This window comes from Pieris napi, chromosome 14, assembly GCF_905475465.1.
Source record: "Pieris napi chromosome 14, ilPieNapi1.2, whole genome shotgun sequence".
Taxonomy (NCBI): Eukaryota; Metazoa; Arthropoda; class Insecta; order Lepidoptera; family Pieridae; genus Pieris; species Pieris napi.
In genome coordinates, this window is record NC_062247.1 from 1,762,474 (window position 1) to 1,777,133 (window position 14,660).

At 34.2% G+C, this 14,660-nt stretch overlaps 2 protein-coding genes across 2 annotated transcripts; one reads left to right on the forward strand and one right to left on the reverse strand.

The window, feature by feature from the left end:
• Window positions 1–48: 48 nt before the first annotated feature.
• Window positions 49–12,256, reverse strand: LOC125056024 (intraflagellar transport protein 80 homolog). The gene is made up of 14 exons (XM_047658838.1): window positions 11,996–12,256; window positions 11,495–11,662; window positions 9,146–9,252; window positions 8,071–8,249; window positions 7,315–7,404; window positions 6,427–6,564; window positions 5,220–5,344; window positions 4,094–4,342; window positions 2,947–3,104; window positions 2,271–2,480; window positions 1,287–1,431; window positions 888–1,041; window positions 311–451; window positions 49–177 (listed from the first exon to the last, which is right to left on the reverse strand). Exons 1-14 carry the CDS (start codon window positions 12,172–12,174, stop codon window positions 112–114), a joined length of 2,109 nt encoding a protein of 702 aa, XP_047514794.1. The 5' UTR covers window positions 12,175–12,256; the 3' UTR covers window positions 49–111.
• Window positions 12,257–12,402: 146 nt separating this feature from the next.
• On the forward strand, window positions 12,403–14,479 carry LOC125056251 (protein arginine N-methyltransferase 3). Its single transcript, XM_047659280.1, has one exon. The coding sequence runs from the start codon at window positions 12,524–12,526 to the stop codon at window positions 14,081–14,083; it is 1,560 nt and encodes a 519-aa protein (XP_047515236.1). The 5' UTR covers window positions 12,403–12,523; the 3' UTR covers window positions 14,084–14,479.
• The last annotated feature ends 181 nt before the right edge of the window (window positions 14,480–14,660 follow it).

Below are 14,660 nucleotides of genomic sequence, written 5' to 3' on the forward strand. Positions count from 1 at the left end.
GAAAATATAATTGTCGTAAGTATTTGTAAAATAAAATATGATACTATTTTTATATTATTATTCATTTATTAAATGCTTAAAAAATCACATTAAAGCCAGCTAATTATGAAACTAATTACTTAGTACTATTTTTGAATTTAAAGTCTGGCTTGTCGCGAGTTTTTCTGGGATTGCGTTCTGAAAAGGAAAACAAGAAATGTTAATATTGTGTAATAATATATTAAGAACCTTACATAGGTTATTTAAACTTGTATAAGACGCTAAAAAAGTTATGTGTCATACTTTATTTTATATGATATGATATACAAACCCTTAGATGCTGTATATAATTGACTTGATGATATTGATGGATAAGCGCAAAAGCCTCTTCAGCAACGGGCAATTGATTGTATTGCCACGCTAGTACTGCCAAACACGCCCATAGTGTTTCATCTTCAACTGTTCGACAAAGCTAAAAAAACAAAAATAAAACAATTATTATACAATTTACATCAGATTTCATGCTTTTCTTTTTTTTAGCTAAGCCCTTTTAATAATATTTTTTATATAAGAATTATTTTTCAGTTACATTTCTGTGTTGTGGGGGACTCTTCCGAGGTACATGAAAAGAACATAATCTTAGTCCTTAAGTGTGCGTGCGGGTGTACTTTGAGTGTGTGTAATTAGTATAGATGTGTATGCACGTGTGTGCGTGAATGATTATAAGAAAATGACTCCCCGTACACTAGACGTATTAACTAACGTCTTAAGAATCGTCACGTGACATGAGTTAAGAGATGTAAAAAAGTAAATGTTTTTGTGGTGCAATCCGTTGTAGTAGAATCATACTAAATTACAAAAAAACACACTTACTGTGTGTTCAACAAGGAACTAGTTCTCATACTAACTTGTAATGCATCATCCCACATATTGGCAGCTATATGTTTCAGCAGCTTTTCCGGAAAAGACGCAAGGGATATACGTAACAATGACCCATTTCCTCGGCGTACACAGACCACTCCATCTTCGATGTTCATTATACTTGGATTTCTACCTAAATCGCTAAAATATAAAATACATAGTAAAATATAAAAAAACACATATGTAACGTTCATACACAATATAATAAAATAATTATAGGATTAAATGTAAAATGTATAACTCTTAAGAAACATTAATAATAATATGATCATAACTGAAAGTTGCCATGTTTAAAAAAATGTAACATAAGAAGAATTAATCGCGTGATACTCTGTGGTATGGGGCGTGACATTAGAATACTTTTAGAAAAAAAATATTCTCAGTACCTTATATCCTTGCTAACAGTAGTGAGTGTTAGCCAATCAGGTTGTGTTGCAGCTCTTGGGCAACACCAGGCAACAACAGAATTTGCTCGCAGCCCTACTAGAAGTTCTGTTTCACTGCTCCATGTAATGCCCAAAACTTGAGGTCCTGTAATAAAACATAGAATTTGCTTCATTTATTTATAATTTGTATACTCAGAATAAATGTAACGCAAATATTGTAATAATATAATTTACAACAATAATCAAAAATGTTTTAAAGACATTGTATGCTTTATATATAAATACCCTATAGTTATTTTTTATTAAATTGTAATACTTTTACAGACGTAATATTTTGGTTTAATAAAAGATTTCCGAACCCAATTTCTATAGAAAAATTGTACGGCTAAACAATATTTTTGGTAGATTCTCAAAGTACGAGCAGAGTTGACCTAGTGGCTTGCGTCTCTCAGACACTGCACTTGACATTCGACGAACTCTCCCCGGTACGGAAGGAGAACATCGTAAAGAAACCGGCATTTTTTAGACTCATTTTACAAATTTCTATTAGAAAAAACATGACCACGATACAGACATCTAAAAAGGTTGTAGCGCCACTGGTTTTTGGAACGAAGTTCCTTATCGCGCGTTGTGAAAGGGGGCTAGACGGAAAAAATTCTTACGAAAAGTTGTCACGACACTTTTTTGCTATTTGCTATTGTAATACACCGGTTCTCGTCCGATCACCGAAGTTAAGCAACGTCGGGCGAGGTCAGTACTTGGATGGGTGACCGCCTGGGAACACCTCGCGATGTTGGCTTTTTTTTTCGTCGTAAGATTGGTGTCGAGAATATCTATCATACTGTTATGATACCAATTAAAATATAAATTAATTGAAAGGAATTTCGTTCCATCCGGGTGTCCCTTGACACCTCTAAAGTTTTTTTACAAATACTTTGCATAAATGTATTGAATGTTAGAACTTTTCCAAATATATAACCTTACCCAATTTAAACATTTTCGGCTTAGTTTCCTTAACAGTAACCACATACAAATCTCGGTTATAATCCAATAATGCGAGTTGCCTCTCATTCAGCGGTCCTGTTTGGCTTAAGGCGATGCACGATACGGTCATTTTGTGTGTCAATTTTGTCACCGTATTGTCAGTGGAGCTTCGTACAATGAGACCCGTTGGAAGATCAAATACCTGAATTACTAAAATCAAAATAGCTATGCTGTAATGAATGTCTAATTCATAAAATCAAGAAAAACAACCATTAAATTGCCAAACAACAAAGTGAAAAAATATCAATAATTTAATTAATGTAAAAAATAACGTTATTACGTAATCGATATTTTTACTTGCGAGTGTATTAGTCGGGTTTGTTACATCTTTTTTCGTTTCTTTTTATAATAAAACCATATGTTTATAGTCTGTGGCGAAAGAGAACCGGCGTGGGATTTGAGGTCGCTGTTGTGCTAAATAACCATTTTTGTTGCTGTCAACTCTGTTACGGCATTATCGTTTAACAGTTACTAACTATACTAAATAAACAAAAATATAATTTTTGTGATTAAACTTAATTTATAAATATGAATTAAACGTATGAAAAACAACGAAATGTGAATAAAACGCCGGTTCTCTTCCCGTATACTCTAACATTATTTATTTATAACGTACGTTTTCGATCAGCATGGTCAATAACAGCCAATGTATCTGGCCCAAGAGATATAGTTGCTTGTCCAATCGTCTCTGGTCGAGGGATTCGGGGGCTGGCAAGTAAGCGACCCATGTAACTGTATACCGACACACCGGCCCTCTCTACGACGCATATGCACCTGTGAGTGAGTGAATGAAAGACCGAAATGAATTGTCATAAATATAGTTTTAACGTATTCTAATTCAAATAATATTCCCGCCTAATGTTGTCCAGTGACATTAGATAACAATGTTATCTGTTTTGGCCTTATATATTATTATCTAAGTTATTTCTTTTATAATATTTTTATATTGTGTAGATGTAAGATTACTTTTAAACAGTACGTCGTTTTGCCATGTATATAATTTATAATAAACAATAGGGGTTGATCGTAGAGGGGTGAAAATTAGGGGTTGTATGAAGTTTTTAATGCTGTATCATAAAAAAATATAAAAATTTAATTTATCTAAAAATTAAAAAAAAATATTTAGGGGTGGACTACCCTTAACATTTAGGGGGAATGAAAAATAGATGTTGTCCGATTCTCAGACATACCCAATATGCACACAAAATTTCATGAGAATCGGTCAAGCCGTTTCGGAGTAGTTTAACCACAAACACCGCGACACGAGAATTTTATATATTAGATTGTGTTTTTAATAAGAGCCAACAATTGAAACTATAGTGAAGGATCAATACATATTTATTGTTATTAATTCAATCACTTATGATTATCACTGGCTATTAGGTAGAAAAGCCTGAAGAATAAACTTCTCATTTATAAAACTGTCATAAAACCAATATTGTCCTATGGGACACAGTTCTGGGGGCCAGCAAGCCGCTCTAAATCCTACAGCGGCTACAAAACAAAACACTGTGAAATGCTGAAGTCCGTAAATATTTGAGAATTACCACTGTCGAGGAAGACATTAAAATATCAACCGAACAATACAAAATGAGAAGGAAGGAGGCTGATTGCAGATGATTAAAAAAATTACATATAAATCAAATCAAATTTACGATGAGTGATTTTGGTAAGTGCCCGCTCTTCATACAAACCACAGTGGTTATCAAATAATATACCATAAAGTTTACATTCTGTGAAATAAATACATAAAAAAGGCTCACCTTTCCGCCAATAATATCATACTAATACTGCCTTCCTTCAAGTCAAACGTCACTGGCGTATTCCAAGATGTGAGTTTATGAATGAAGCACTGTTTCACGGTCGCTATAACCAGGTGGTTAAATCCAAGCGCTATTTGTATCACTCTATCCGGATAATCCAATTGGTCACTTTGGTCTGTGATTATATTCTTTATGGTAATCATTTTACGTGTTATTTGCTTGCAGGCGTAACTACGCCATGTGTACTCTCTAAAACAAACATCTTGTAGAGTTCAAACGCTTAAACACACTTAGTAATACGAAAAGGCATTTTCTTTTGCGAACTGTGGAATCTACTCCCGGTAAGGGTCTTCCCTGAGAGATACGACCTCCAACTATTCAAAATTCGAGTGGCCTCCCTCAAAGGCCGGCAACGCACCCACTAAAAATGACTGCCCTATTAAATAAAAAATAAAAAAACATTTTGGGAAATCGCGTTTAAAGGTTGGTTCCACTCTGGCTTGTATTGAATAAAATGCTTTTGATCATAGTCGGATATTAAAACTTTGCAAATTTTTTCTTCGATAACGTCATTATAGAAAGCTTTGAAAATTAATTTCCATTTCAATAAGTTTTATAAATTACGAATAAAAAAAATATGTTTGGCCCATAGTGTACAAAAATATGACTATTTTATAATATACAGAATCAGTCAGAAATCCTAGTAGCGACTGCAGTTTTTTGGCAATATATCTATTACATATAATAATAATAATCTATTACATATAAAACCTACAAATTAACTTCATTTTGTATAATATATCAAATCAAATACGAATTGTTCCTTAGAATTTTAAATGGATGTAAGGAAACTCACGTTTCTTTGTCATAGAAGGGGTTTTGCAAGACGGGAAAGAGAGACGGGACAGCCAAAAAAAGCAATTACCGTAGCCCATGTACAGTGCGTTGCCGGCCTTTAAATCAAGTGTCCATGGGCGACCTCCTGCCCCATTAACAAAAAATGGTAGGGAATACCTCCACCGGAAGCCACAGTTCGCAAAGATACGCAGTGAAGCAGACCGTGGATTAAACAATACACATTATTAATCCGAGTTTATATAAACGGATAAAGTTAATTAAATCCTACCTTTCTATTATATGAGCAAAAAGCACGTGACAATTAGCACAGGCTGCAGCTAACTGGGTTCCATCTGACGACCACGCAATACTATAAATACTCCCCGTTGAAGGCCGATCAAGGCAATAAGATCGCTGAAAGTACAAGCTAAATCATTTCTAATAAACTTGTGTTTCGGTGACGCATGATGGCAGGCATTTAATCATAGATTAGTCGAATAGATAGAAGACGCTCACTCAAAAACAGGAAATTCGAAATAAATTTTTGTGAATTGTATACAGTTATAATATGGAGTCAGTCCCCCTGGCGGTTATTAAAACGCTTGTTATTTTGAACCTTTGGTCATTTGAAATTTATCTATTGAGTTTCGAAGTATCGAGAGTCGACTGTATGATCTTCAGACACCGTAGGTATATATCCTTTAATACATTAAATTCTCTTGAACAATCCTAATAATTAGAAATACAGTCGAAATCTGTTATAACGACATCGAAGGGACTACTCATATTTGGTCGTAAAAGCCGATAGTCTTAACAGCCGATGACGTTTTTATTAAGTACCTAATACAATAGAATTCAGCCGGGACCCTTGATTTGGGTAAATATAACCGCTTTATAAAACAGGGCGAATTGGCCGATGTGAATAGTCCTTGCTGTGTCAAGGTCCATTACACATCATTCGTGGCCTTAGAGGCCGTGAGTTTAACGGCTGATCGCGTGGCTGGATGCGGACAAGGATATGCTATTACCGTGTCCTGCCCCGGGCGATTGCTGGTGGCACCGTGGGGTTTTAGTGGGTTTGCACAGCAACGAGTCCCACATAACCCTTCACCATCAGGCAACCGTGCCCCGGGAAAGTATGCGTAAAGCATTTCCCCACAAAAAAAAGGGTCAATATAACCGGTATATTATTCGAAACGATGTCGTCGTAAACGGTTTTAACTATAACCAGCCAGCCATTTCAATTTTATATAAAACTAGTGGACCCGACAGACGTTGTCCTGCATGATATTTCAAGCAATTAGTAAAGCAAAGTATGAAAGTACCGACTGCAGCGCCATCTGGCGGGCTGATTTGTGAATCTAAACCATTCCCAGATCCCCTTGAACACACACAAAAAATTTCATCAAAATCGGTCCAGTCGTTTGAGAGAAGTTCAGTGACATACACACTCACAGAAGAATTATATATATAAAGATATTTGAGAGATCACTTACCCCATTCAAATCGCACAGTCTTATCAAATTATAACTCCCAAGGACGAACATATTACCAGTGGGTGACCATGTCACACTTGTCAATGGTTGATCGTGCTTTACACTTATGGATACTTGCTGTCCAAACGTATCCCAAATCTATAATATCATCGATAAAAAAGAGTTTATATGTTAGGCAAACGGGTAGGAAACTCACCTTTTGTTAAGGGATACCGCCGCCCATGGACTCACATTGCCAGAAGGTTGCGTTGACGGCCTTTTAAGAATTGACCCTTTTCTTGTCTCTAGTCGAATTAAAGAACCAATTCTTAAAAGGCCGGCAACGCACTTGCGAGCCCTCTGCCATTAAGAGTGTCCATGGGCGGCGGTATCACTTAACATCAGGTGAGCATCCTGTCCATTTGCCCCGTTCTATAAAAAAAAATACTTCAGTGGGCAGTTGGTTCCACATAGTGCACGTTGATAAACTTAAAATAATCAGAAAATTCAGCTCCAGCCGAGTTTTAAGGCTATTCATGGCCTCGTGTGTTATGCTTGTTTATGATTAGTTAAAACAAAGTATCGTTTGTCTGTGATTGGACTAGACACTCGAACAATCACAAGTGAAACGCGCTATCGTATTTCATTGTATCGTGGACATCGATAACACTTTTATTTTTTAATAAAATTAATAAAAATATAATAAAATTTGCACGAATTATGTATTTACATAAATCATCTCCTTCATAAAAACAAAATCAGTGTTAATTAAAGAGTTCTCTCACTCGTGTCTTTTCAAAAATCTAAATTTTAAATACTTAGAGAACATCAGCATTTATTCATGGAAATTGTCCGACAATTTTATGCAACCTAAAAAATGCTTTTAAAGTAATACCGAGTGAAACTTACCTTTGCATAACCATCTTCGCCACCAGAAATTATAAGATTATAATTTGGATTCCATGCTACGCAAAGAATAAGTCCTTCGTGTGCCTTCCACTGAAAAGATAAATATTTAAAACCCTGTGGCGCTACGACCCTTAGTTCGCCCCTTCAATTAGTGAATCTTTTTCTTAATATTTTTCTATTAATAGGCAAGTAAGTGATAGTAGATAGGTTGATAATAAACATTACTACGCTACAACATAACTGTATTTTATGTGTTGAAAATATGTAATTCATGTATGTTTTCGTTGTAGCGTTACCTTATTTTTTTATTAAAGTACATCATGTAAAATGCATTTATTCTAAGATAAGTACATGACAATTATGGAGAACATAAATTTTATAAAATAACAATACTTCTAATTTTAGTTTTTCCTAGTAATTTTTTGCTTCACAATGCGAACCTAAGTACTAGATAGACGCTTACAACCAGCCAGACAGCCACCCAGTGGGCTGATTTAAAAAAAAGCGAATTTATCAAGCTGTGGATAAGTAGGGTTTATTTCGAAAAATTCGGAAGATTTTTTCGGAAAATTCTACCTTGGAATTACTGGAATGGATAGGTCAGGCAAGTGTGTAATAATAATAATTATATATTTAAATAAACTTTTTAAGGCATATAGGTCCCTTGAGTTGACCACAAATGCCAGTAGGTACTAGAAACATATGTAATACAATATGTAGGTAAACTTTTTAGATTTTTCATACAACATTTAATACCTTTTTAACTTTGGAATTAGAATTCAAATGTTTGATGACGAGGCAATTGCCTTTTGTGTATAATATAGCTCCACTATCTGGACTCCATTTCGCATTAAAACAGGGCACATCAGACTGCACAACACTTGATCGGAGTAAGCCGTTACGAGACCAGATTTTCACGAAGCCATCTTCACCACCTGCATATAGTCCAATATATATTATCATTGGAGATTGGGTCTATGGAATCGATCAGCAACAAGGTCTATCTTCATTTATTTGTCTACGGTTTTTCAACTTAGTTTGGTATTAATTATTTAATTTTTACAAATAAAAACCTTATTCCTAACAAGCGATCTCTTCCAGGTATCCCTAGTAAGGAAAAATCTAAAAACAAATAAATACTAAGGGTAAGTGCAAGTGCATTCAAATCAACAAAAATAAAATTACAAGTATACAATTACTTAACTAATAAAAAATATATTAACAAAATAAAAAATAAACTAAAAGGTTTGAATTACAATGCAATACAAAAGAATAATAAATATGAATTACAAAAGTCACGAATCACGATTGAGCAGGATAGGATATGGTTAATAAGTATTAGGACAAAACCGCACCCCTGTTAAAAAATGCACAGCAAAATGTGCACTAGAAAACTTACGTGCTTATGGTACCAAAGGTTAAAATAACTTTTTTAAATATTATATAATTGAATTACATAAGTTTACAAAAAGTTGCAAAGTTTGAAACTCAAAGTAAGAAAAATTGACTTGATAAAAACGATTTTTTGGAAATTCCTAAAATAAAATATATCAGTGGCGCTACAACCTCTTTAGGTCTTGACCTCAGATTTCTAAATCTGTTTCAAGATCATTTTTAAATCTAATAGGCAAGTAGGTGATCAGCCTCCAGTGCCTGACACACGCCGTCGACTTTTTTGGTCTAAGACTTCCTCACGATGTTTTCCTTCACCGTTCGAGCAAATGCGCATATAGAAAGAAAGTCCATTGGTGCACAGCCGGGGATCGAACCTACGAGGTATGAGAGTCGCACGCTGAAGCCACTAGGCCAACACTGCTCACAATGTACATACCAGTCAATAATCCTGCACCATCAGGACTCCACTGAGCTGTCAAACATGCTCCTTGATGAGCAACGACGCTTTTTTCTATGCGTCCGTTGTGATTAACTATATGAAACCTGTTGGTGATAATATATATAAATGGGTAAAATATTAAACTAAATATTTTTTCTCTAGATTAAATAGTCGTAATAGTAAAATCAAGAATTCAGTCTAAGTTTAAATGTAAATGTATAGGCCTGTATACAGTTTGTGGCTACAATACATATGTTGTATGTAAAGATCTACTAACAAAAGCTATTTACTCACAATAAAAATTAAAAAAATGATGCAGTGTAACCCTATCGAGACCCAACGAGGATGATCCCTAGACACGTCGTTGAATAGAAGTTACTCCTATTGTATTTATTATACGTATAATTCGTCACCATGGTAACCAACACTAGCAAGTTTGGCCCAAACATTGTGGTAGGGGAGCCCAAGAGGGGATTTCGGGATTTACTAAAGCGCGGCAGATTAATATATAGGGGGATACCTTGTACCCGGTTAAGTACCTCCACAAAATATGAGGCTCATATATAAAGCCGCACGTGAAGGAGACAGGATCAGTTTAGTAAAAAAAAATTGACCATCAGAAATTCCCGAGCGCGTCAGATTAAGGTAGGGTGAGTTAATTACATCCTAAAAAGTGTATATTCCACTAATCTGACAATTTGAGAGTGACGGAAAAAAAGGGGAGGGCAACAAAGTTGTAAAAAAAAAACGTCATCTCGACATTCTCGAGCGTAGCTAATTTTTTTTTTATTTTGAAGGAAATAATTCAAGAATAATGAAAAATATATAATCTGACGATTTCCGCAAGCCGAAATAACAAAAATTCGTCGATAAAGTTAAATGCGTGCAGCTGCGTGATGCCTACATTTCCTTAAACCGATCGGAATCTAACAAACGGCGTTCTAAATATTTCCCTCCAAATTACATTTCCTGTGAATTTGAACCGATTCGGACCGATAGATTTTGAGAAATTTTGAAAAATCTTAAAAAAATAAGAAATATTTTTTTTTAAAGTGGTTTCTTTATCGATCAACTTCAAAAACTAATCCGCCTTTGAGCTTGAAAAACCACGTCGATCGCCACCAAGCTGGTCAAAAGCGGTTGATTCGTTCGAGAGATATCGTACACGAAAGAAACCCGAAAAAGTGTTTTTTCGGGATTACTCCGAAATTTGTGGTTCGATCAATTAAAATTGCAAAATTATTTATGAGGATGATAAAACTGCGTCGAATGCCGCCAACCGCGTGAAAATTGCTTGATCCATTCAAAAGTTATTGCGGTTTGAAAATTCCAAAAATAGTGTTCTATGAAACTTCTATCAGACTTTCGAGCTGGGAGAGCTCAAATGCATAGAAATGTTATTTCTTTGAACTCAGCGAGCTCAAAATATCAATTTTAAGCGCCCAGGAATGGAATTAGCGGGAAGTTGCAGGGATGGCCCTTTAGGTGAACCGTTTTTCTATATTTTTTTTGGCAGATCAGGCGAATCCCTCTAGATAATCGTCAGATTATGAGACAGTACGTTTAGAACATAAAGATGAACCACATATATCTTAATCTGACGCGCTTGAGTATTTCAAAATTGCGATTTTTTTTTTGCAAATTAAGAAAATGGCTGTGGGTTTGCGTCCCATCGAAATCGTCAGATTAGTGAATGAGAGCTTTTTTTTGGTGCACTTAACACTCCCTTAGAAAATCTGACGCGCTCGATAAAAAAATTTTTTTTTAATTTTCAACCCTTAAATACAACCACCCGCATCATGCAAACGATCAGATTAACATACGTACATTATTAAAAATACGTAGGGCATAGATGCTATCAATATCTGACGCGCTCGAGGATGTCCATGCAACAGTTTTTTTTTACATATTTAACTATCTATAGCCGCTTCCCCCACCGATGAAAAGGAATTTATCATATCACATTTTTTTCTTCTTTTTATCTAAGCTTTGCATCCCAATAGGTCTCTACGACGCTCGAGTAAATCCCCATTTAGCATCGTGGGCTCCCCTACCATTGTAAAAATAAGATTTGTTAAATCATGAAATGCAAAAGTGAGCGTAAAATGATACTAGGTAACTTATGATAATAATATCTAAATCGAGCATTAAGCCGAGTTGGTGAACGTCTCAATCGGTCGTGCTTTACAGCCCGGGCTGTGTACCAAATAAAATTTCTTTCACTGTACAACGATTTAAAATGCACTTTCGTATAGTAAACAGTAACGTCTTATAAGCTTGTCGAACAAAGCTATAATTTAGAACATAACCTAAGTGCTAATAAAGAAAATTTAGTTTAATACATACTTTCCATCAGCAGTAGATATTAATATAACGTCGTGTTGATGTTTTACACCACTTTGTCCCGTCTTCGGAAATAGATTCATGGATGTTGGGAAAAAATCCTCTGCGAATGTAGCAACTATCATACATTCGTTGTTTATAAGGTTCCATTTTAATAATTTGTGATCATCGCTAAAATTTTATAAATTACTCGTGTGTTGTCTACGCTACTGTATTATTAGTATTCATAATACCTTTAATTTGAATAAAGGTATTATGGCCTAACACTTGTGACAAAATTTAGAGTCCAGATTTTGCGCTAAGTATGACGTCATATCCAAAATGTTTCTGAATCTGCGTTGAGGCCTGCTAGAGTTATAATTAAATTCTAAAGATTAAGAATTAAGATAGATTTAGGTTCCGTATATTTCTATTGACGGTTATGTTCTAAAAAAACCAACTTTGTTCACAATTTTTGCACTAATAATATCTAATGTATTGAAGCGATATTAAAATAATTTATACCTGCAAGAAAATACATCCTCAGTGTTGTTCCAACATACACAAGTAACGACCGCCGTATGTTTTGGTTCTTTAAAAGTTGAAATTTTTAGTTTCATTTTTGGTTTTAACTGATAATATTTCTTGTTATGCTTTTTAAATAGTGTTTCCTTAGTAACGATTACAATTTCTGTCAGCGTCATCTAGGTTGTTCTAGTGATATTAAGTGAAGTTATGGTATCATTCTTTTTCTACAAATAAATCTAATATATGATTAATTTGTTATAATATGTACTTGTCTTATTAAATACTTTAAAAGAAAAAATAAGTTTTTCTAAATAAATGAACGGACACACAACAACACCATGACCATTTGCATTACGGTAAGACATCTTTACTCACAATGGCTGATATTTGACATCTGACAAATTCCAAATGACAGTTATTAAATTCCACATGGTTTTGATTTAACTTGAGAATTGAAATGGTGTTTTATTACAAGAAAGTTTTAATAAGTGTTGTCGGAATTATCTGAATATTGATTGTCCTAAAATGTCTGACGTGCCTGATCTAAGTTCTGATGAAGAGCATTACGAGGAAGATGAATGGCAAGAAATGGAAACCGCTAACACAGCCGTATCTTGTCTATTTTGTACGAGCTCACTTCCATCGATCGAAGAAGCGGTGTCCCACTGTGAAGCTGTACATGGTTTTAAATTAGGTGAATTAAAAGTAAAATTTAATATGGACTGTTATTCATACATAAAGCTTATCAACTACATTACCACACACAAAGCTGAACCTCAGGTAATTATGGCCTCGGACAAAGCTTTGTGGGATAACGAAAGGTATTTAAAACCAGTAGAGAATCATGAATGGCTTATGTTCGATTTCGATTCCTTAGCAGAAAAGCCTAGTTCTCCTAAATCATACCATGCTAATGTTGAAAACGGTTTAGTGACATTATCTCAAGCACATTTTATAGAACTTCAAAGGACAATTCAAACACTGACACAGCAATTAAAAGACAGTAAAACTCACTTGCAATTGGCTAAAGAAGACATGTCTAAAATGAAAGAATCTATGAAATCTCTTGTAAATAGTGGACCCCTTGGCAAAAGTGATGAAAGTAGTTTGATAATTGACTGCGTGTCAAAAGTGCCTTTAGAAAGCGATGAGGGATACTTTAGTAGCTATGCTCATTTTGGGATTCACTATGATATGCTATCTGACAAAGTTAGAACAGAAAGCTATAGAGATGCAATTCTCAAAAATAAAGATACTTTTATGGGAAAAGTTGTGTTAGATCTTGGTTGTGGTACAGGAATCCTATCAATGTTTGCAGCAACGGCTGGAGCTAAGAAAGTGTATGCCCTTGATCAGTCTGATGTCATTTATCATGCCATGGATATTATTCGAGAAAATAAGCTTGAAAATGTTATACAAACAGTAAAAGGAAGATTGGAGGACACAAAATTGGATGAAAAAGTTGATATTATTGTGTCAGAGTGGATGGGATATTTCTTATTATTTGAAGGAATGTTAGATAGTGTTATTTATGCAAGAGATAGGTGCTTAAATAAAGGAGGGTTGTTATTACCTAATAAATGTAATATAAGCCTGGTGGCTAATGGTGATGTAGACACACATAAAAAATTAATAGAATTTTGGTCAGATGTATATGGTTACAAAATGAATTGTATGAAATCTGAAGTTGTCCGAGAAGCAACAATAGATGTGGTTTCATTTGAGCATGTTTTGTCTGAACCTTGTGTTGTCAAAGAAATAGATATAAATACTTGTACAATTAATGTAATGAACTTTGAATCAGAATTTAAGTTGGTTGTTAATAAGGATGGTCATCTTACATCTTTGGTTGGATATTTTGATACATTCTTTGAATTACCTGAGAATGTGTCTTTCACAACTGGTCCTCACAAAACACCAACACATTGGAAACAAACTGTATTCTTTTTTAAAGATTGTAAACAAGTCAGCAAGGGTGATGTTATTCAAGGCAAAATTATTTGTACTAGACAAAAAACTGATGTTAGGTCACTTTCTGTTGAAATTCAACTTTTCGGGAAAGTTCATAGATATATTCTCAACTGAAAGTTACCACTTTTTTTAAGTTACTTTTTGTTAAACATTCATTTGATGGATGGTACACCTCAAGTATTTTAAGATTGTTATTATAGTCAATATATAATTACAAACAATTTAATTACTTAAAAAGTGTGAATTTGTATTAGACCTCCCAATGACCTATAATTTGTAGAGATATTGCTCATTTCAATGTGGCAATTGAAAATCTTATTATTCAGAAATATTAGTTTTTAATTGGCAGTTTATTGCTTGTTAGTAAGTTGCTAGTAGCATAATCAAATTACAGAATTTTATTGTTAATGTGGCTGTGCTTGCAATTGTGTGCCTTGAATTTTTAATTTCATGCAACAATATGCTATTAAAATGTCAGGTTATAAACATTAATAAAAAATTTCTACGAAATTCTTTATTTTATTTTCCATGTTTTACATTTCAGTGTTCTACTTATATACATAATAGAAAAGGAATAAAAAATTACATTAAGTATTCAGGCTTTTTACATAGAAAAGGGTATCTATAAATTATATAGGCACTGAACAACGGAAATAATCAATTACATATTTAAAAATGCTATTGCTAGATA

Excerpts from the sequence above, each read along its gene's own strand:
- LOC125056251 (XM_047659280.1), top strand. The coding sequence starts at position 12,524 with ATGTCTGACGTGCCTGATCTAAGTTCTGATGAAGAGCATTACGAGGAA.
- LOC125056024 (XM_047658838.1), bottom strand. The coding sequence starts at position 12,174 with ATGACGCTGACAGAAATTGTAATCGTTACTAAGGAAACACTATTTAAA. Across the intron at positions 3,105-4,093 it reads ATGATATTATTGGCGGAAAG|GTGCATATGCGTCGTAGAGA; the intron begins GTGAGCCTTTTT and ends ACTCACTCACAG. Across the intron at positions 2,481-2,946 it reads TGACCATGCTGATCGAAAAC|TAATTCAGGTATTTGATCTT; the intron begins GTACGTTATAAA and ends TTTTGATTTTAG.